Here is a 21,906-nt window from a genome sequence, read left to right on the forward strand (position 1 = left end):
GATTTTCATTTTTACTCAGTATCTGTGGCTTCTCACTTAAGTATCCAACAATAATCAGCCTGCATTGATGGATTCCATTTGCCCTGATACTGTTTCCCCATGAGTGCAATGTCCAGATGAAACTTTTCACCGTGCTCGTCGCGGACACCAAGATTTGCAAGAAAGATGTCGAAATGGGAATGCAGAAAATGAATCTTTAGTGGCATTTGCACTTCATGGTTTTGTGTGCTTGAAGCATGTTCTCAACCAGCTGCACGTAGTTCGGTGCTCTGTAGTTGCCAAGGAAATTTTCAACAACATCCTTGAATGCCTTCCAGGAGATTTTCTTCGGTCCCACTAGAAGTTCTTTGAACTGCCTGTTGTTGATGATCTGTTCGATTTGTAAACCAACATGAATGCCTCCCCTAATCTTGGCATCAATTATTCCAACTTGAATTATGAGTTGAAATAACAAATATAAGCAATTTCAAAAAATTGTGTGTGATAGGGCAATTTCATGGTGATCTTCAGGATCAGCAGCCCAAAATCCATACAACCCACCCAAAAGTATTCAGGAAGCAAAATCTTTGTTGCCAACTGTAATGAACTCATTGCTTAGCTTCTCTTTCATTGGTGGATTCCTGTCCTCCAGTCTATTTGTAGAGCTGTAGATCCTCACAGCATGGAAACTGGCTCTTCGACCCATCTCATACATATAGCCCAGTGAGCTAGTCCCATCTGCCGCATTTGATCAGTTGTCCTAAACCTTTCCTGACAATGTACTTACCTAGAGAGCTTTGAAATGTTGCTGATGTGCCCATCTTGACCACTATTTCTGGCACCACCCTTTGTGTGAAGAAGCTGCCCCTAGTGTCCTTTTAAATCCAGATCCTCTGATCTTCAACATGTGATTTCAATCTTTAGCAAAGGTTTGGTAGCATAGTGCTTGTTACTGGGCCAGTAATCCAGATAAGCTTGTTTTAATCTGTCACATCAAAACATCAAAACATACAGTGAAATATGTTATTTTGCATCAGTGACCAAAACAGTCTGAGGATACCCACAGCTCTTTATCCTACATGTCTTTGGAACATGAAACAAACCGGGAGCACCCGGTAGAAACCTACACAGTCAACAGAGACCATATCAAAGTCAATTCAATCTCAAAGTGCATATACATTACCATATACTACCCTGAAAATCAATTTCTTGTGAGCATACTCAATTAGTCCATAATAGAATAATAACCATGACAAAGTCAATGAATGGCCACACCAACTTGGGCATTCAACCAGTATACAAAAGACAACAAACTGTGCAAATACAAAAAAGTAAGAAATAATAATAATAGTAAATAAATAAGCAATAAATATTGAGAACATTAGATGAAGAGTCCTTGAAAGTGATTCCATAGGTTGTAAGATCAGTGTTGGGGTGAGCGATGGTGAGTGAATTTATCCCCTCTGGTTCAGGAACCTGACAGTTGAGGGGTAATAACTGCTCCTGAAACTGGTGGTGTGGGTCCTGAACCTTCTTCCTGAAGGCAGAAGTGCGTTTAGAGAATTGAACCCCATCAGTGTTCGCAGTGCTGCATGGTGATTGCACTACCGCTATGCAACCACGCCACACTAGAAGCCTGGACCCTGTTATAACATCAAAAAGTACAGCACAGAAACAGGCCCTTCAGCCCACATTGTTGGTAGCTTAGATGTCAGAAGCATGGCAAATAAAATTTCACTAAGTAACCTCAAGTACAAGCCCTATGGAGGTCTTGGCACCTCAGGCACACACACATTTGGACGGATCTTCAACCATCTTGGAATATGAATTGGCCAAGGGCTCTACTGTACCACATGTCTGCTTTTGTTGAGGTAGTTAATCTCAGCTAATCATGGGTTGCCTCAGGGTCTCAGTGTTTGCGAAGGGAACGATTAAGGCTCTTCATTAGTCAGAGTTGACCATGGATATTGCATCCTAGCTGTCTGTGCATGCAATGAGCTCTTCAGGCCTGTGCAGGGAGCCGGAGAGCATTGGGCTCTGAAGTTTTTAGAGTACCTGAATTGGTTAATTGTTGTTTACTGAAGTCCTTAATTGTTTAGAGTTCCTTGTGTTTTTCTTGAGCGACTCACTCTTTGTAATGTGGTCTCCTCGTGCTTTCTGTTTGAACTTTTTCAGTTTGTTTTGATAGGCTTGGGAATTCCATGTTTCTGATATTTTTAAGCAGATGCCCTATTAGCACAAACCACAGGGTCCTAGGTTTAAGAGTGTTGCATCTCCCGGTGCTGCTTGGCCAAGCCACTGATGTTCTGTTGGAATTCTTGCAAATAAACTCTGGTCACCGTCTCTACATTGGAGTCTGTCTTTCCTCTGCACTTGGGTTCCAACATTGCAAATGCAAACTGTGATAGTGCAAGCCAATGCATTGTTCCCATGCAGCAGGCTCCCCCTCTCCACGCAGATGATAAATCCAGAGACCAGTACAGTTTGGCACCAGCAGAGTTGCAGGAATTGCCAGTCAGCATTGAACTCAATGTAGGACTGCCATAGAGACTCCAGAATTTTCAGGAGTAAAATCCCAGGTGGGTTTCTTCCCCATGAGTGGGTATGGCCGCAAAGCAGAGGAGGTTTGAGATTAGAGATTTCCTTCTCCTAGCTGAGCTGCCGACCATGGCTGATAAGCCCCATCTGCTCAAAGAGACGGGTTTTAAGGTGCCAGTAGCCTACCTTTGCCCCTTCTCCTCTCTGTAGAAATGGTTCCGCTGGGCTTAGTAGCCAAACCACACAGGAAGTCCAGGAGCTGAACTTGGTTATCAGAGGCTATTTGAGATGCATGCCGTTGGGAGCATTTAATAGGTGGTGGGAGCTCATCCCCACTACCCCCACCCCCACCTCCACCCCCTGACTATAACAGCCTTAAGGAGCCAAGGGAAATGATTAGCTGCACCTTTTCTCCACTCATTTACTCTCAGCTGGGCATCGGTGTAATTGGATATCACAAGTGACAAGGTGATGATGTTCCCTCATCTCACAACATGGCAAATAACACTGCCTCATGTACACACTGTTGTTGATTAATCAAAATGATGGCTGCTGATTCCATGCTCTAGAATGGAGCCACTATTACACAGGGGTATTTTAATAGTAAATCCACCAAAATAGTCATCTACATTCAAACAATTCCAGTGATTAACCCACCTACAGAACAAGCTCAAACATACAAAATGAAAAACTTTATTTTTCCTTTCTTTCATTTATCATTTTTCTTCACACATTTGACCCTTGTGAAGAGGCTCCTGTGGTGGTGAACAATCTGTCTCTCCCACTGTAATTAGTTCAGCTTGGTGAGGCTTTCCTTCTTGTGCTTTGTGTCCATCGGCAGTGTGAAACTCGACCTTCTGTCCAGTCCCATCAGGAGTGGTGACTACAGGATTCTGGCTCAGCACTACTGTGTTTACCACAATCACTGTTTACAGTGCCAGCGATCACTGATCCGGGCTCAATCCCCCTAGAAAGGATATGCTGACACTGGAAAGAGTTTAAAGGAGGTTTATAAAAATGATTCTAAGATTGAACAGCATGTCAAATGAAAAGTGTTTGATGGTTCTGGGCCTACATTCACAAGAATTCAGAAGGATGAGGGGTGACCTATTTGAAACCAAATGGCAACTGTTTAGGCCAAGTCTTTATGTATATTTAAGACACAGGTTGTCAGATTCTTGATTGGTTATGGCACAAAGGGATACAGGAAGAAGGCAGGATACTGGGGCTGAGGGGAAAGATGAGTCAACCATGATGAAATGGCAGAGCAGACTTGATGGGATAAATGGCCTAATTCTGCTTCCATATCTTCTGGTCTTACGTTCTTCCACCACTGTCTGTAATGAGTATGTATGTACTGCCCATGATCACGTAGCTTTCCTCTGGGTTCTCCAGTTTCCTCTTTGTATGTTTTGATATGCATGTGATAAAGCTAATCATCAGGAGGGTGAACCAGGTGACCCCAAAGAACCTAGAGTGGTGACCATATTTGAGAAAGGAAGCAAATCCATTTGAAGCAACTACAATGGAGGAAAGACACGTCAAGGGTCACTCTCAACATCGACCGAAAGCTGTCAGAACACTGCAGAAGTACAGAAGCATTACCTTCACTGCACGTCCCAAGAAGAATGCAGTGAATATTTACACATCATTCAGGCATGGGCTGATTACTATCAATGATATTTGCACTTAAGATAAAGATTAACATTGACAAAATTCTGGATGAACTCAGCAGCTCAGCCAGTATCTATACAGAGGAATATTTCAGACCAAGACCTTTCATCAGCACAGATGAGTCCTGATAAAGATTCTTGGCCTGAAACATGAACAATGTGCTCCAGTTTCCTCCCACATTCCAAAGACGTATGGGCTAATGTTATGAAGTTGTGGGAATGCTATGTCAACGTTGGAAGCATGGTGATACTTGCAGGCTACCCCCAGCACATCCTCAGATTGTGTTGACACAAACAACACCTTTCACAATTTGATTCGATGTTTCGATGTACATGTGACAAATCAAGCTAATCTTTATTTTTTAAAAACTTCTCTATTTGCAGACGATGCCAGTTTGAAGGGGTGAGAGTGAGTATTGAGAGAGATGCAACAAATTGTAGGAAAATGGCAGTGAAGGACGTTTGGGCAAATAATTGTCAAATGATTTTCAACAATGATGAAAACAATTTGATAGGAGGGATAGGGAGCTCACATTACTTGGACAGGGTGAGTCTGGGTCGGGTAGTGTAGCTGATGGGTCAGAAAGACTAAAAAGACCAATTGTAATGGGTTACCGAGGCCGTTAACAAATAAGCATTACGAAGAGATGGAGAAAAAGGAAAACCAAGCAATTTTCCATCGGAAAGAATTAGATATCATTAGCTTAACTAGTTTGGCACAATAATGTAGGACAAAGGGTCTGTTCCTGTGCATTAAGCTGGAGGGTCATCACCCCGTCCTCATTCTAGGATCAGAGGTGGAGAAGATCAGTAGCTTTAAATTCCTTGGCATTATCATTTAATTTCAGAGGTACTTGAGGTTGTCATCCCCCCAAGAGGACTAGAGCCTCTTGTGGTTTGGTGGCTTGTGTGCTTCAATAACCCAGAGAGCTATGCTAGCTGGAGACAAGGACTTATCCTTTGCTCTTGGTAGGGTCACCCATACCAAACAGGTCAAAGGGTAGAGGCCAGACTAAGAGTGGTCCACCGGTCCTCCTGGTTCTGGAGATTCAGCTCAGAGCTAACAACCCTGACTGGTCAAACAAAACTGTTACAGAAACAGCGATGAAGAATCCTTCTGCATCTGAGTGAGACGGTATTCCTGAGTTTCCACCCAGGGTTCGCTTGACTGACAGTGGTGAAACCCGAGATGAAACTACTGACATGATGAAAGAAGTTCTGAACACCACCAGAGATGGAGGATGTTCACTGCTGCCCTAAACACCAGCGGTGTAATGGGCAGCAAGTAAGTGAGATTTTCATAGCCAGGGTAGGTAGTGAGGATAATCTCCCATCACCTATTAAATGCTCCCAATCATGCGTGTCTCAGATCACCTCTGACAACCAAGTCCAGCTTCTGGCTGTCACGTGTGGCTTAGCTCCTGGGTGCCATGGTAGGTGGTGGTTAGCACGACTCCATACAGTTCGAGCGTTTTGGCGTTCGGGGTTCAATTCCTTTGCCGTTCTGTAAGGAGTCACTGTACGTCCTCCCGGTGGAATGCGTAGGTTTCCCCTGGGTACTGCGGGTAGGTTAATTGGTCATTGTAAATTGTCCCATGATTAGCTTAGGGTTAGTCGGGAGTTGTGGGGTCGCTGGGTGGCGTGGCTCAAAGAGCATGAAGAGCCTGCTCCACACTATATCTCTAAATAAGTGGAACCATTTATACAGACAGGGTAAAGAGCAACGGTGAGTTCCTGGTGCTGTAAAACCAACTGCTTTGGGCAGATGGGGCTTGTCAGCTGTGGTTGGCAGCTCATCTAGGAGAAACAAAAACTCCGATCTCAAACCTCTGCTACCTTGCAACTATACCCACTCATGGGGAAGGTTTAGGGAGTAAACCCTGAGGAAAGATCTGAAGTTGAAGTTCCTAAGGCAATCCTACATTGAATTCAGTGCTGACTGGAAATTCCTGCAATGTAGTTGGTGCCAAGCTCTTTCGGCCTCTGCCTTCCCTTTGGATTCATCAGCTGCATGGAGAGGGGCAGCCTGCTACATGGGCAACAGCTTGCACTGCCCTGGCTTGAGTATCGTGTAGACAGCTAGGACGCTTCATGTAGAACGTGTCATGTAGAAAGCAGGATACCAAAAGTCTTCTCAGTTATATAAAGAGTAAAAGGGAGGTGAGAGTTGATATTGGACCACTGGAAAATGATGCTGGTGAGATAGTAATGGGGGACAAAAAAATGGCAGATAAACTTAATGCATACTTTGAATCTGTCTTCACTGTGGAAGACACTAGCAGTCCATGAGTGTCAGGGAGCAGGAGTGAGTGCCATTGCTATTATAAAGGAAACAGTGCTAGGCAAACTCAAAGGTGGCTAAGTCAGGTGGACCAGGTGGACTACATCCCAGAGTCCGAAGAGAGATTGTTGAAGAGATAATTTGAATATATTTGTCATGATCTTTCACAAATCACTTGATTCTGGCATGATTCCGGAAGACTGGAAGATTGCAAATGTCACTCCACTCTTTAAGAAGGGAGGAAAGCAAAAGAAAGGAAATTATAGGCCAGTTAACCTAAACTCAGTGGTTCGGAAAGTGTTGGAAACTATTATTAAGGATGAGGTTTCGAGGTACTTGGAAACTAATGATAAAATAAGTCAAAGTCAGTATGGTTTCTGTGACGGGAAATCTTGCCTGACAAATAAAATGATGAGAGGCATTGATCATGTAGCTAGTAAGAGGCTTTTTCCCAGGGATGAAATGGCTAGCACGAGAGGGCACTGTTTTAAGTTGCTTGGAAGCAGATGCAGAGGAGATAGACAGTAGACAATAGGTGCAGAAGTAGACCATTCGCCCCCCCCCCCCCGAGCCTGCACCGCCATTCTGAGATCATAGCTGATCATCTACTATCAATACCCGGTTCCTGCCTTGTCCCCATATCCCTTGATTCCCCTATCCATAAGATACCTATCTAGCTCCCTCTTGAAAGCATCCAAAGAATTGGCCTCCACTACCTTCCGAGGCAGTGCATTCCAGACCCCCACAACTCTCTGGGAGAAGAAGTTTTTCCTTAACTCTGTCCTAAATGACCTACCCCTTATTCTCAAACCATGACTTCTGGTACTGGACTCTCCCAACATCTGGAACATATTTCCTGCCTCTATCTTGTCCAATCACTTCATAATCTTATATGTTGCAATCAGATCCCCTCTCATTCTCCTTAATTCCAGCGTGTACAAGCCCAGTCTCTCTAACCTCTCTGTGTAAGACAGTCCGGACATCCCAGGAATTAACCTCGTGAATCTATGCTGCACTTCCTCTATAGCCAGGATGTCCTTCCTTAACCCTGGAGACCAAAACTGTACACAATACTCCAGGTGTGGTCTCACCAGGGCCCTGTATAAATGCAAAAGGATTTCCTTGCTCTTGTACTCAATTCCCTTTGTAATAAAGGCCAACATTCCATTAGCCTTCTTCACTGCCTGCTGCACTTGCTCATTCACCTTCAGTGACTGATGAACAAGGACTCCTAGATCTCTTTGTATTTCTCCCTTACCTAATTCTACACCGTTCAGATAATAATCTGCCTTCCTGTTCTTACTCCCAAAGTGGATAACTTCACACTTATTCACATTAAACGTCATCTGCCAAGTATCTGCCCACTCACTCAGCCAATCCAAGTCATCCTGAATTCTCCTAACATCCTCATCACATGTCACACTGCCGCCCAGTTTAGTATCATCAGCAAACTTGCTGTTGTTATTCTCAATGCCTTCATCTAAATCGTTGATGTAAATTGTAAACAGCTATGGTCCCAATACCGAGCCCTGTGGCACCCCACTAGTCACCACCTGCCATTCCGAGAAACACCCATTCACCGCTACCCTTTGCTTTCTATCTACCAACCAGTTTTCTATCCATGTCAATATCTTCCCCCCAATGCCATGAGCTTTGATTTTACCCACCAATTTCCTATGTGGGACCTTATCAAATGCCTTCTGTAAATCGAGGTACACTACATCCACTGGATCTCCCCCGTCTAACTTCCTGGTTACATCCTCGAAAAACTCCAATAGATTAGTCAAGCATGATTTGCCCTTGGTAAATCCATGCTGGCTCGGCCCAATCCTGTCACTGCTATCTAGATATGCCACTATTTCATCTTTAATAGTGGACTTTAATAATGGAGATGTCAGGGGTAAGTTTTTTACACAGAGAGTGGTGAGTGCATGAATGGGCTGCCAGCGACAGTGGTGGAGGTGGATACAATAGGGTCTTTTAACACTCCTAGATAGGTATATGGAACTTAGAAAAATAAAGGGCTACCCTAGGTCATTTCTAAGGTAGGGACATGTTCAGCACAGCTTTGCAGGGTGAAGGGCCTGTACTGTGCTGTAGGTTTTTTCTATGTTTCTATGATTCTGAATCTGTTAGAATTCTTTGAGGAAGTAACCAGCGGGGAGGACAAAGGAGAAGCAGTGGATGTCACTTACTTGGATTTTCAGAAGGCGTTTGATAAGGTGCTACATATGAGGCTGCTTAATAAGATGAAATCCTATGGTGTTACAGGAAAGATACTGGCATGGTTAGAGGAATGGATGACAGGCAGGAGGCAGCAAGTGGGAATAAAAGGGGCCTTTTTTGGTTGGCTGCCAGTGACAAGTGTTGGGAAGCATGATAATGCATTTTGATAAAAGGAATAATAGTGTGTACTAATATTTAAATGGAGGAAAGGTGATACACTATCAATAACTCCAAAAGACTGGAAGTAGAGTAAATACTGCAAGGCTTTTATTAGCAGTAAAACGGAGCACGTCCATGCTGGATGACTGTGGGAGGAGCAGTGACACAATCACCTTTATCCAGGGGTCTGTGGGAGGAGCCACAGGAGCAGTCAGCAGAGGGGCGTGTCCAGACAGATATAGATGGTTTACTACATTCACCCCTGCTTTTTAAAAAGAGAGTCCCGCGGGGTGAAGTGACTGACAATATTTAAGACAAGTATATTTACAGGTAAAGTCTATCAGGCGGTCGAGTCTGTCGCTGCGATCTACGTAGCACCGGTAGTGTTTGCACCAGTGCCAGTGGTGATTGCACCGGTGACAGTGGTTGTGCTGGCTCCGGCCTGACTTGAAGTGCCAGCCCATTAGGCATCAGTAACCCCTCATGTGTGTGCGTAGTGCCCGGGATGGGAGTGTCGTGAAGTATCTATGTAGGGCTTGGAGTGCACAGTGTCTCGTGGGTATGTATATCAGTGGGTACGGGGTTCATAGTCACCGTGGAGTGTTCGGGGTAGGGGTCTGGTGCTCCTGCGGGCACCAGGTCGTGGACGGAGACCGTGTCCTCCCGCCCATCAGGTAAGATCACATAGGCATACTGTGGGTTCGCATGTAGTAGGTGAGCCCTCTCGACCAGCAGGGAGTATTTATTGCTCCACGCATATTTCCGGAGTAGCACTGGCCCCGGGGATGTCAGCCAAGCCGGTAGGGTGGTCCCTGTGGTCGACTTCCTGGGAAAAGAGAAGAGTTGCTCATGAGGGGTGGCATTGGTGGATGTGCATAGCAGGGAGTGGTTGGAGTGGAGTGCCTCGGGGACCGGCGAGAGACCGGCAATCCCTTTGACTTAAGGGCTAAGAGTGTGGCCTTCCACACCGTGGCATTCTCCCTCTCCACCTGTCCATTTCCCTGGGGATTATAGCTCGTGGTCCTACTAGTTGCAATACCCCTAGCCAGCAGGTACTGGCGCAGCTCGTCACTCAGAAATGAGGACCCTCTGTTACTGTGGATATATCCGAACAGAGTGAAGAGCTTGCGCAGGACCTTTATGACTGACGTGGTAGTGGTATCGGGGCAGGGGATGGCAAAGGGGAACTCGTCGATTATGTTGAGAAAGTAGACCATTGCGGTCGGTGGAGGGAAGTGGGCCCTTAAAATCGACACTCAGTCGCTCAAAGGGGCGGGTAGCCTTGATTGGTTGTGCCTTTTCAGGACGGTAGAAGTGCGGTTTGCACTCAGCGCAGACTTGACAGTCCCTGGTCATCGTCCTGACTTCCTCAAGGGAGTAAGGCAGGTTCCGGGCTTTCACAAAGTGGAAAAGTCGGGTGACCCCCGGGTGGCAAAGATCTGCATGGAGGGTGTATAGCCGGTCGATCTGCGTGGGCACATGCTCCCCGGATAGGGCATCAGGGGGCTCATTGAGCCTTCCAGGATTGTACAGGATGTCATTGTTGTAGATGGAGAGTTCAATTCTCCACCTCAAAATTTTATCTTTTTGATTTTGCCCCGCTGTTGGTTGCTGAACATGAATGCAACTGAGCGCTGGTCGGTCAGCAAGGTGAACTTTTTGCCGGCGAGATAGTGCCTCCAGTGCCTAATAGCTTCCACGATGGCCTGGGCTTCTTTCTCCACCGTGGAGTGCCAAATTTCGGGGCCTTGAAGGGTACGAGAGAAGAATGCCACTGGTCTTCCCGCCTGGTTGAGGGTAGCAGCCAGCGCAAAATCGGAGGCGTCACTCTCTACTTGGAAGGGAATGGTCTCGTCCACCGCATGCATCGTTGCTTTGGCAATGTCCCCTTTAATGCAGCTGAAGGCCGCGCAGGCCTCGGCTGAGAGGGAAATGTGGTAGACTTGACCAGGGGGCGGGCCTTGTCTGCGTAGTTAGTGACCCATTGGGTGTAATAGGAAAAGAAGCCTAGGCACCTTTTGTGGGCTCTGAGGGTGGTGGGAAGAGGGAGTTCCAACAGGGGGCGCATACAGTCGGTGTCAGGGCCAATGACTCCATTCTCCATGACACACCCAAGGATAGCAAGTCGTGTGGTTCCGAACACACACTTGTCCCTGTTATAGGTAAAGTTAAAAGCTTTGGCTGCTTGGAAAAATCATTGGAGGTTGGTGTTGTGATCCGGCCGGTCATGACCGCAGATGGTGATGTTATCCAGATATGGGAACGTGACCTTCAGTTGGCACTGGTCCACCATCTGGTCCATTTCCCTCTGGAAGACAGATACACCATTCGTGACACCGAAGGGGATGAGCAGGGAGTGATAAAGCCTGCCATCCGCCTCAAAGGCGGTGTAGGAGCGGTCCTCCAGGCGGATGGGGAGCTGATGGTAAGCGGATTTTAGGTCTATGGTCGAATACACCTTGTGCTGAGCTATCTGGTTGACCATATCTGTGATGCAGGGTAGGGGGTACGCATCAAGCTGTGTGAACCTATTGATGGTTTGACTATAGTCCATGACCATCCTATTTTTCTGCCCTGTCCGAACAACAACCACCTGGGCCCTCCAAGGGCTTGAGCTTGGCTCAATGATCCCCTCCCTGAGCAGCCGCTGCACCTCTGACTGAATGAAGGCCCTGTCCCCCGCGCTGTACCTCCTGCTTTTAGTTACCACAGGTTTACAGTCGGGGGTCAGGTTGGCGAACAGTGGTGGGGGAGGGACCTTGAGGGTGGAGAGGCCGCAAGTGGTGTCCGTAGTGCGGCCGTTGGCATGGAGTTGGGTGGGATGTGCGGGTCAGTGTGTGCGTGTGGTCAGTAGCAGGGCATATGATGAATTCCTACAAAACTGGGGATTTCTGACAGTGATTGGTGGGAGGGCCAGTGATACTCCATTGTCACACTTTTCAGGTGGCTCTGGAAGTCAGTTGAGGCATGACCAGTAATGTAAAGTCCTGATATTCTGTGCCCTGCACCACCAGTGTTGCTACACAACCCCCCCCCCGGATGTCTGTGGAATGCGATCCAGAAGCCATGGCGACCCTCTGGCTTCCCGGCTGTGTCACGAGTCCGCAGCGTTGCACCGTGTCCGGGTCAATAAAACTCTCAGTGCTGCCCATGTCAAACAGACAGCTTGTCCTGCACCCCTCCGCCAGGATGTCCATCATTGACCTTGTGAGCTGGTGGGGAGCGCTTTGGTTGAGGGTCACAGAGGCCAGAGTTGAATCACTATCTTGGTCCGGCGCGGTGGGGTGCCCGGTAAGCACCCCTGGGTCATAGGCGGTGCAAGGTGGCAGCGACCAAGATGGCCTCATACATGGCAGCAGGCAGGCAAGACGGCGATGGCCAAGATGGCGACTCCCATGCCTCGCACGCGCCGCTGCTTGATCCCGCTCATGGTTTGGATTTACAGACCTTGGTGAAGTGGCCCTTCTTTCCGCAGCTGAAGCAGGTAGCTTCTCGGGCCGGGCAGCGTTTTCGGGGGTGCCTCTCGAGTTCGCAGAATTAACACTTCGCGGACTCGCGACTGGCAGCAGCCGAGGTCGATTCGCCGGAGGGTTGCAGGGTCTGCAGCGTCCACGAGGTCGGCGGGTGATCGCGCACCTGGACAGCGTCAGAGTTATGCAGAGTGGCCTCCAGCGTGTCGGCCAGCTCAATCGCTGAATGTAAGGTAAGATCGGCGTGTTCCAGCAGCTGCTGGTGCACGTGCACTGACCTGATCCCTGTGACGAAGGCGTCTCGTACTAGGAGCCCCGCATACTGTTCGGCCATCAGCCCCCGGCAATCGCAGGCACGCACAGGTGTCTGTAGGGCCCGGACAAACTCAGCGCTCGACTCTCCCGCCCGCTGCTGCCACATTGCTAAGCGATGTCTTGCATAGACAGTGTTTACCGGCCGCAGGTACTGTCTTCTGAGGGCGCCCATCGCGCCATCGTAACTCGGCTGGTCTCTAACCATCGAGTAGATCCGTGGACTGACCCTGGAGAGGAGAACTCTGCGCTTCGCGGCAGACTCATTCACTTCAATCTCCTCCAGGTATGATTCGAAGCAGCCTAGCCAGAGTTCGAAAGTGTTGCCGGCCTCAGGTGTTCGCGGGTCGATGTCCAATTTCTCGGGCCTCAGAACGTGTTCCATGCTTTAAAATTACTGCTAATAAAACTGATGCACTATCAATAACTCCAGAAGACTGGAAGTAGAGTAAATACTGCAAGGCTTTTATTAGCAGTAAAACGGAGCACGTCCATGCTGGATGACTGTGGGAGGAGCAGTGACACAATCACCTTTATCCAGGGGTCTGTGGGAGGAGCCACAGGAGCAGTCAGCAGAGGGCCGTGTCCAGACAGGTATAGATGGTTTACCACAGAAGGCTCAAACATCAGAGGTGCAGAGGGACTTAGGAGTCCTCGTGCAAGACTCCCAAAAGGTTAATTTACAGGTTGAGTCTGTGGTAAAGAAGGCAAATGCAATGTTGCCATTTATTTCAGGGGGAATAGAATACAAAAACAAGGAGATAATGGTGAGGCTTTATATATCATTAGTCAGGTTGCATTTGTAGTACAGTATTGTCAACAGTTTTGGGCCCCATATCTCAGAAAGGATGTGTTATCATTGGAGAGAGTCCAGAGGATATCATGAGGATGATTCCTGGAGTGAAGGGGTTAACATATGAGGAGTGTTTGGCAGCTTTGGGCCTGTGCTCACTGGAATTTAGGAGAATGCATTGGGATCTCATTGAAACCTACCGAATGTTGAAAGGACTAGATTGGGTGGATGTGGAGAGGATGTTTTCTGTTCTGGGGTATCCAGAACTAGAGGGCATAGCCTCAGATGTGAGGGGCGATGTTTTAGAACAGAGGTAAGGGGGAATTCTTTTAGCCGGAGAGTGGTGAATCTGTGAAATGCTCTGCCACAGTCTGCAGTGGAGGCCAAGTCTGTGGGTATTGTAGAAATTGATCATTTCCTAATTGGTCAGGGCATCAAAAGATATGGCAAGAAGACAGGTGAGTGGGATCTGGGATTAGCCATGAAGGAATGGCAGAGCAGACATGATGGGCTGAATGGCCTAATTCTGGTCCTGTGTCTGATGGTTTTATTGACGCAACGTCCATGGTTGAACTCAACCAGAGGAGGCCTCGCTATTATTATTTCTCCTTGGGCCAACAGTAAGGTATCATACATAGAAGGCATGACAGTGCCTCTACTTTCTTAAAGATTTGCATAGATTTACCTAAAACTTGGACAAGCTTCTATAGATGCATAGTGGTGAGTATGCTAACAGGTTGCATCACAGCCTGGTGTGGAAACACCAGTGTCTAGAATCAGAAAATTCTATGGAAAGCGGTGGATAACCCCCATCCTCCACTGTCAAAGCTCTGCCCTCCTCAGCATTGATGCAGTGATGCCACATCAAGGAATCCCATCACCCAGGCCGGGCTCATTTCTCACTGTTACCATCGGGAAGGAAGTACAGGAGTCTTAGGTCCCACACCACCAGGTTCAGGAACAGTTCTTACCCCTGAAGCATCAGGTTCCTGAACCAGCGTGGATAACTTCACTCACCTCAACTCTGAAATGATTTCACAACCTACAGATTTACTTCCCCCATTCCTCTGTCTCCATCACATCTGCTCTCAGGATGAGACTTTTCATTCTAGAACGAAGGAGGAGTCCTCCTTTTTCAAAGAGAGGGGCTTCCATTCCTTCACCATCAATGCTGCCCTCAATCACAACTCTTCCATTTCACGCATATCCCATCCTCCTGCCAGCCTGCCAGGGATAAGGTTCCTCTTGTCCTCACCTACCACCTCACCAGCCTTTGCATCCAGCACATAATTCTCTGAAACTCCTGCCATCTCCAACGGGATACCACTACCAAGCACATCTTTCCCTCTCCCCCCACTTTTTGCTTTCTGCAACGATCAACTCCCATGTCCACTTATACCTCCCCACTGATCTCCCTCCTGGCACTTATCCTTGCAAGCGGTACAAGTGCTACAACTGCCCTTCACCTCCCTCCTCACTACCATTCAACACCCCAGTAGTCCTCCAGAGGAGGCATTACTTCACCTGTGAGTCTGTTGAAGGTCACATACTGTGTCAAGTGCTTTGGGAGACCACTTCATCGAGCATCTACGCTCGGTCCACCAGAACAATCAGGATCTCCCAGTGGCTACCCATTTTAATTCCACTTCCCATTCTCATTCCAATATGTCAATCCATGGCCTGTTGCAATGAAGCCACACTCAGGTTGGAGGAATGACGCATTATAGTCCGTCTGGGTAGCCTCCAACCTGATGGTATAAACATCGATTGTCAACCTTCTGGTAATCCCCTTCCCCCTTCACCAGTCCTCATTCCCTTTTCCCTCTCTCACTTTATTCCCTTGCCTGCCCATCACCTCCCTCTGGTGCTCCTCTCCCTTTTCATTCTTCCATGGCCTTCTATCCCCACCTATCAGACTTCCCTTTCTCCAGCACTGTATCTCTTTCACCCATCAAATTCCCAGCTATTTACTTCATCTCTCCTATTCAGGTTTCACCTATCCCCTTGTGTTTCTCTGAACCCCATCTTCCCACTCCACAGCTCCTACCAAAAGACACCAAACCAGGCTATTGTCATCACAAATCTCTCTCCGTTCACTCTCTCTAAAATTTTTTCCAGATCACACCATCCTGATTGGCTGATGCAACATTCCTAAATTGAACACCTGGATTAGTAGGTTAATTGGTCATTTTAAATTGTCCTGTGATTAGGCTAGGGTTATGTTTGTGGGTTGCTGGGCGGTGTGGCTTGTTGGGACGAAAGGGCCTCTTTTGCGCTGCACCCCTAAACAAAAAAGTGAATAAAGAAAGAGCTAAGTGAACAAAGAAAAGACAAAGGAAAAAAACATTCACAGTCTATCATACTCAGGCTAGTGATAACAATTAACCTATAAAACAGCCAGATTCAAGTGGCGTGACACTGCTACCAAGAACTCCGAATCTTATAGAAAAATACAGAGATATAGAATTTCAATGGATAGTTACAGTACATGTATGTAGCTGATTATATAAAGCTACAAGCAAGTTTAGGAAAGTTAAAGTACAAAAACGTAATAATTCTACACCCAAATCAAACAGTTCTGATGAAATCTAGAGAAAATCTGCAGATGCTAGAAATGAAAAACATTTGTTTCGTATAAGTGTACATTCTTGGTAACCTCTACAAGGCAAACTTTATTCCCTGTCTCATACTTTTTTCTCTTTTTTTAAGGTAGGTCTGAATGTTTTCATCAAGAAAGCCAACAGGTTTAGTCCGGCCACACGCTCACTGATTCAACGTTTCGTGCCCTTTCCTGCTGTAGGTACGTGAGATTTTTACCATCAAATTGGAAGCAAAAATGCTGAAAATTTCCCTTAACTTCACACCAATCCTTTCAGCTTCCATTCTTTTCTGTTTTCCACAGTTTTGTCTCTTTTTCCACACACTGTCACACTCTGTCAGCCACGCTCTGCGTTTTGTTCTTGGCCTGCTCTATTCCTCCAATGTTTTCCACACTGCTTTCTTCCTGCATGTATCCAGGTATTTAACCCTTCTGTCTCTGTTGGATGCTTGTGACTTCAGGTCGAGCTGCAGAGAATATTGAGCAAGGTTCCATAAGAACACACTCACAGACACTGATCTGGAGTGGCCACATACACAATGGCAGGGCAGAGGCTGGGAATCCTGCACTGAATAACTCACCTCAGAACCTCGCCAAAGCCTGTCCACAAGGCTTGTCAGGGGTATGGTGGACCACTTTCCTCGTGTCTGGATGAGCAACACCTCTCACTACCTATAGTGGAACTTACACTCAAGTGGCCGCTGCGTGTATTTCTGTATGTTTGTGGTCTTCTGCTGCTGCAGTTCAATCACTTCAAGGTTCAACATGTTGTGCATTCAAAGGTGCTCTTCTGCACACCACTGTTGTAGCGTGGTAATTTGAGTTTGTGTCACTTTCCTGTCAACGTGAACCAGTCTGGCCATTCTCCTCTGATCTCTCTCATTAACAAGATGTTTTCACCCACAGAACTACAGCTCATTGGATTTTTTTTTACATCATTCTCTGTAAACTCTAGAGACTGTTGTGCATGAAAATCTCAAGAGGACAGCAGTTTCTGAGATACTCAAACCACCCTGTCTGGCACCAATAAAAATCCCATGATCCAAGACACTTAAATCACATTTCTTCCCCGTTCTGACATTTGGTCTGAGCAACAGCTGAACCTCTTGCCCCCATCTGCAAGCTTTATACATTGAGTTGCTGATTGGAAATTTGCACTAACGAGAAGCTGTACCTAATATAGTGGCCACTGAGTGTATGTCAACGATAATAAGCAACTCTCACTGTGAGATACCAGTTTAGCGCTCAGTAGTACAAATTGCACCTGTTCTTTTCAGAAGCATGCAGAAAACACACAAAAATTATGCTGGAGGAACTCAGTGGGTCAGACAGCATCTTCAGAGAGAGATGGACAGCCACCATTTGGGTCAAGACCCTTCATCTGGACTGGAAAAAAAAGGGTGAAATAGCCAGAATAAACTAACAGAAGGAAAGGATGGATGGAGCAAGAGCTGACATGCATTCTATCACCTCTATCCACTGGTCCCCCTTCCCATGCTTCAAGCATCCTCTTCTCTCAGCTTCCCGTCATCTTCATCCCTTTAGCATTTCCACCTCTAATCTCCCAGCTTCTGTCATCATTCCCACTCTCATTCTGCCTATTGGCTCCTCATCTGAATCCACCAATCACCTGCCAGAACTTACTCCACCCCTTCCCCTACCTTTTTATATTGGCTATCTCACCTTCTCCAGTCCAGGTAAAGGGGCTCGACCCCAAATGTTAACTGTCCATCTCTCAATAGATGCTGCCTGACCTGCAGAGATCTTCCAGAATATGTTTTTTTGTGATGATTCCAGCATCTACACTCACTTGTGTCCACGAAAACAGAAAGTGTTGGAGAACACCAAATGATAAATGAATCAAAGCTGTTTAAATTGATCAGTCTAACACTGTTGGAAATATCATCTCTCAATAAAGATAAAGATTAGCTTTGTTTGTCACATGTAAATTGAAACAGACAGTGAAATGCATCATTTTCATCAAATCAAATCTGTCAGGATTGTGCCCGCAAATGTTGCCACACTTCTGGTGCCAACACAGCATGCCCACAACTCACTAATACTAACCCGTACATCTTTGGAATGTGGGAGGAAACCAGAGGACCCGGAGGAAACCCACGTGTTCATGGGTAGAACATACAAACTCCTTACAGACAGTGGCAAACTTTGAATTCTGATTTTAAAAGTGGCACTGTAATAGTTTTATGCTAACGGTTGTGCTACCTTGCCATCCTAAACTCTCAGACTCCCAAATCTCTAAAACAATTAGGCAGTCTGCTGTGTGAAACACCAAAGCTCCCATGGCACTATCTCGAAAAAGTTTTGCTAAGGTCTTGTCACAATATGTGTCCCTAAGACAAAATCACTAAAACAGATTATCTGGTCTTTATCACATCAGTGTTGGTGAGAGTTTGCTGCGTGTAATTTGCGCATCAGAACATGAAAACCATCTGAAAGCACGAACATAGGTGTAAAATCCTGTGGCAAATAGCCAGAGAGAATCTTCAGAGGCACAAGAGATTCTGCTAATGCTGCAAATCTCAAGCAAAACACACAAAATGCAGGAGGAACTCAGCAGGCCAGGCAGCAGCCATGGAAATAAATGAACAGTCGCCATTTCAGGCCAAGACCCTTCATCAGGACTGTAAAGGAAAGGGGAATATGCCAGAATAAGAAAGTGGGGGGTAAAGGGAAGAACAGGTGACAGGTGAGACCAGGTGAGGGGGAAGGTGGGTATGGGTAGATGAACTAAGAAGCTGGGAGGTGATAGCTGAAAAAGAGAAAGGGCTGAAGAAGAAGGAATCTGATAGGAGAGGAGAGTGGAGCTGGTAAGAAAGAGGAGGAGGGGCACCGGGGGAGATAGAAAAAATAGAGACATAGAAAACCTACAGCACAATACAGGCCCTTCGGCCCACAAAGCTGTGCCGAACCTTAGAAATGACTAGGCTTACCAATAGCCCTCTATTTTACTAGGCATATACCTATCTAAAAGTCTCTTAAAAGACCCAATTGTATCCACCTCCACCACCATTGCCAGCAGCCCATTCCACACACTCATCACTCTCTGAGTAAAAAACTTACCCCTGACATCTCCTCTGTACCTACTTCCAAGCACCTTAAAACTGTGCCCTCTTGTGCTAGTCATTTCAACCCTGGGAAAAAGCCTCTGACTATCCACATGATCAATAACTCTCATCATTTTCTCGATCAGGTCACCTCTCATCTTCCATCACTCCAAGGAGAAAAGGTCGAGTTCACTCAACCTATTCTCATAAGGCATGCTCCCCAACCCAGGCAAATTCCTTGTAAATCTCCTCAGCACGCTTTCTATGGTTTCCACATCCTTCCTGTAGTGAGGCGACCAGAACTGAGCACAGTACTCCAAGTGGGGTCTGACCAGGGTCCTATATAGCTGCAACATTACCTCTCGGCTCCTAAAATCAATTCCATGATTGATGAAGGCCAATACACCGTACACCTTCTTAACCACAGAGTTAACATGCACAGCTGCTTTGAGCATCCTATGGACTCGGACCCCAAGATCCCACTGATCCTCCACACTGCCAAGAGTCTTACCATTAATACTATATTCTGCCATCATATTTGACCTACCAAAATGAACCACCTCACACTTATCTGGGTTGAACTCCATCTGCCACTTCTCAGCCCAGTTTTTCATCCTATCGATGTCCCGCTGTAACCTCTGACAGCCCTCCATTCTATCCACAACACCTCCAACCTTTGTGTCATTAGCAAACTTACTAACCCATCCCTCCATTTCCTCATCCAGGTCATTTATAAAAATCACGAAGAGTAAGGGTCCCAGAACAGATCCCTGAGACACTCCACTGGTGACTGACCTCCATGCAGAATATGACCCGTCTACAACCACGCTTTGCCTTCTGTGGGCAAGCCAGTTCTGGATCCACAAAGCAATGTCCCCTTGGAACCCATGCCTTCTTACTTTCTCAATAAGTCTTGCATGAGGTGCCTTATCAAATGCCTTGCTAAAATCCATATACACTACATCTACTGTTCTACCTTCATCAATGTGTTTAGTCACGTCCTCAAGAAATTCAATCAGGCTCGTAAGGCACAACCTGCCCTTGACAAAGCAGTGCTGACATTCCTTATCATATTATACCTCTCCAAATATTCATAAATCCTGCCTCTCAGGATCTTCTCCATCAACTTACCAATCACTGAGGTGAGACTCACTAGACTATAATTTCCTGGGCCATCTCTACTCCCTTTCTTGAATAAAGGAACAACATTTGCAACCCTCCGATCCTCCAGAACCTCTCCCATCCCCATAGTGAATACTGAAGTAAAGTATTCATTAAGTACCTCTGCTATTTCCTCCAGTTCCATACACACTTTTCCACTGTCACACTGTCCACTATTCTTTCATGTATTATCCTCTTGCTCTTCGCATATGTAGAATGCCTTGGGGTTTTCCTTAATCCTGCCTGCCAAGACCTTCTCATGGCCCCTTCTTGTTCTCCTAATTTCCTTCTTAAGTTCCTTCCTATTAGCCTTATAATCTTCTAGATCTCTAACATTACCTAGCTCTCTGAACCTTTTGTAAGCTTTTCTTCTTGACTAGATTTAGTACAGCCTTTGTACTGCACAGTTCCTGTAACCTACCATAACTTCCCTGTCTCATTGGAACATACCTATACAGAACTCCACACAAATATCCCCTGAATATTTGCCAAATTTCTCCGTACTTTTCCCTGAGAACACCTGTTTCCAATTTTAGCCTCCAATTTCCTGCCTGATAGCCTCATAATTCCCCTTACTCCAATTAAATGCTTTTCTAACCTGTCTGTTCCTATCTCTCTCCAATGCTATTGTAAAGGAGACAGAATTATGATCACTATCTCCAAAATCTCCCCCACTGAGAGACCTGACACCAGACCAGGTTCATTTCCCAATACTAGATAAAGTACAGCCTCTCTTCTTGTAGGCTTATCTACATACTGTGTCAAGAAACCTTCCTGAACACTCCTAACAAACTCCACCCCATCTAAACCCCTTGCTCTAGGGAGGTGCCAATCAATATTTGGGAAATTAAAATCTCCCATCACGACAACTCTGTTATTATTACACCTTTCCAGGATCTGTTTCCCTATCTGCTCCTCGATATCCCAGTTACCATTGGGCAGCCTATAAAAAACACCCAGTAAAGTTATTGACTCCTTCCCATTCCTAACCTCCACCCACAGAGACTCCGTAAACTATCATCCACCTTTTCTGCAGCCATGACACTATCTCTGATCAACAGTGTCACGTCCCCACCTCTTTTTCCTCCCTCCCTGTCCTTTCTGAAACATCTAAAACCCTTCACTTGAAGTAACCATTCCTGTCCCTGAACCATCCAAGTCTCTGTAATGGCCACCACGTCATATCTCCAAGCACTGATCCACGCTCTAAACTCATCTGCTTTGTTCACAACACTCCTTGCATTAAAATAGACACCATCAGTCTGAGCATGTCCCTTCTCTATCACCTGCCTATCCTCCCTCTCGCACTGTCTACAAGCTTTCTCTATTTGTGAGCTAACCTCCTCTTCCCCAGTCTCTACAGTTCGGTTCCCACCCCCCCAACATTTCTAGTTTAAACTCTTCCCAGTAGCCTTAGCAAACCTCCCTGCCAGGATATTTGGATGGGATTCAAGTGCAACCCGTCCTTTTTGTGCAGGTCACACCTGCCCCAAAAGAGGTCCCAGTGATGCAGAAATCTGAATCCCTGCCCCCTGCTCCAATCCCTCAGCCACGCATTTATCCTCCACCTCATTCTATTCCTATTCTCACTGTCACATGGCACAGGCAGTATTCCCGAGATTATTTCCTTTGCAGTCCTGCTTCTCAACT

At 46.4% G+C, this 21,906-nt stretch overlaps 1 protein-coding gene across 9 annotated transcripts in view; it reads left to right on the forward strand.

Annotated features, from left to right (window-relative positions):
* sfxn5b (sideroflexin 5b) overlaps positions 1-21,906 on the forward strand; it is a 282,969-nt gene that overhangs the window by 102,901 nt on the left and 158,162 nt on the right. For all 9 annotated transcript variants that reach the window (XR_009511398.1, XR_009511397.1, XR_009511396.1 and 6 more), the window contains exon 10: positions 16,141-16,231. Coding sequence is in view for 6 of the 9 variants with exons in the window: in XM_059965824.1 (XP_059821807.1) it covers positions 16,141-16,231 (91 nt within the window). In the remaining 3 variants the exon portion in view is untranslated. The remainder of the gene's footprint in view (positions 1-16,140; positions 16,232-21,906) is intronic.

The sequence above is a fragment of the Hypanus sabinus genome, chromosome 3 (genome assembly GCF_030144855.1).
Source record: "Hypanus sabinus isolate sHypSab1 chromosome 3, sHypSab1.hap1, whole genome shotgun sequence".
NCBI lineage: Eukaryota > Metazoa > Chordata > Chondrichthyes > Myliobatiformes > Dasyatidae > Hypanus > Hypanus sabinus.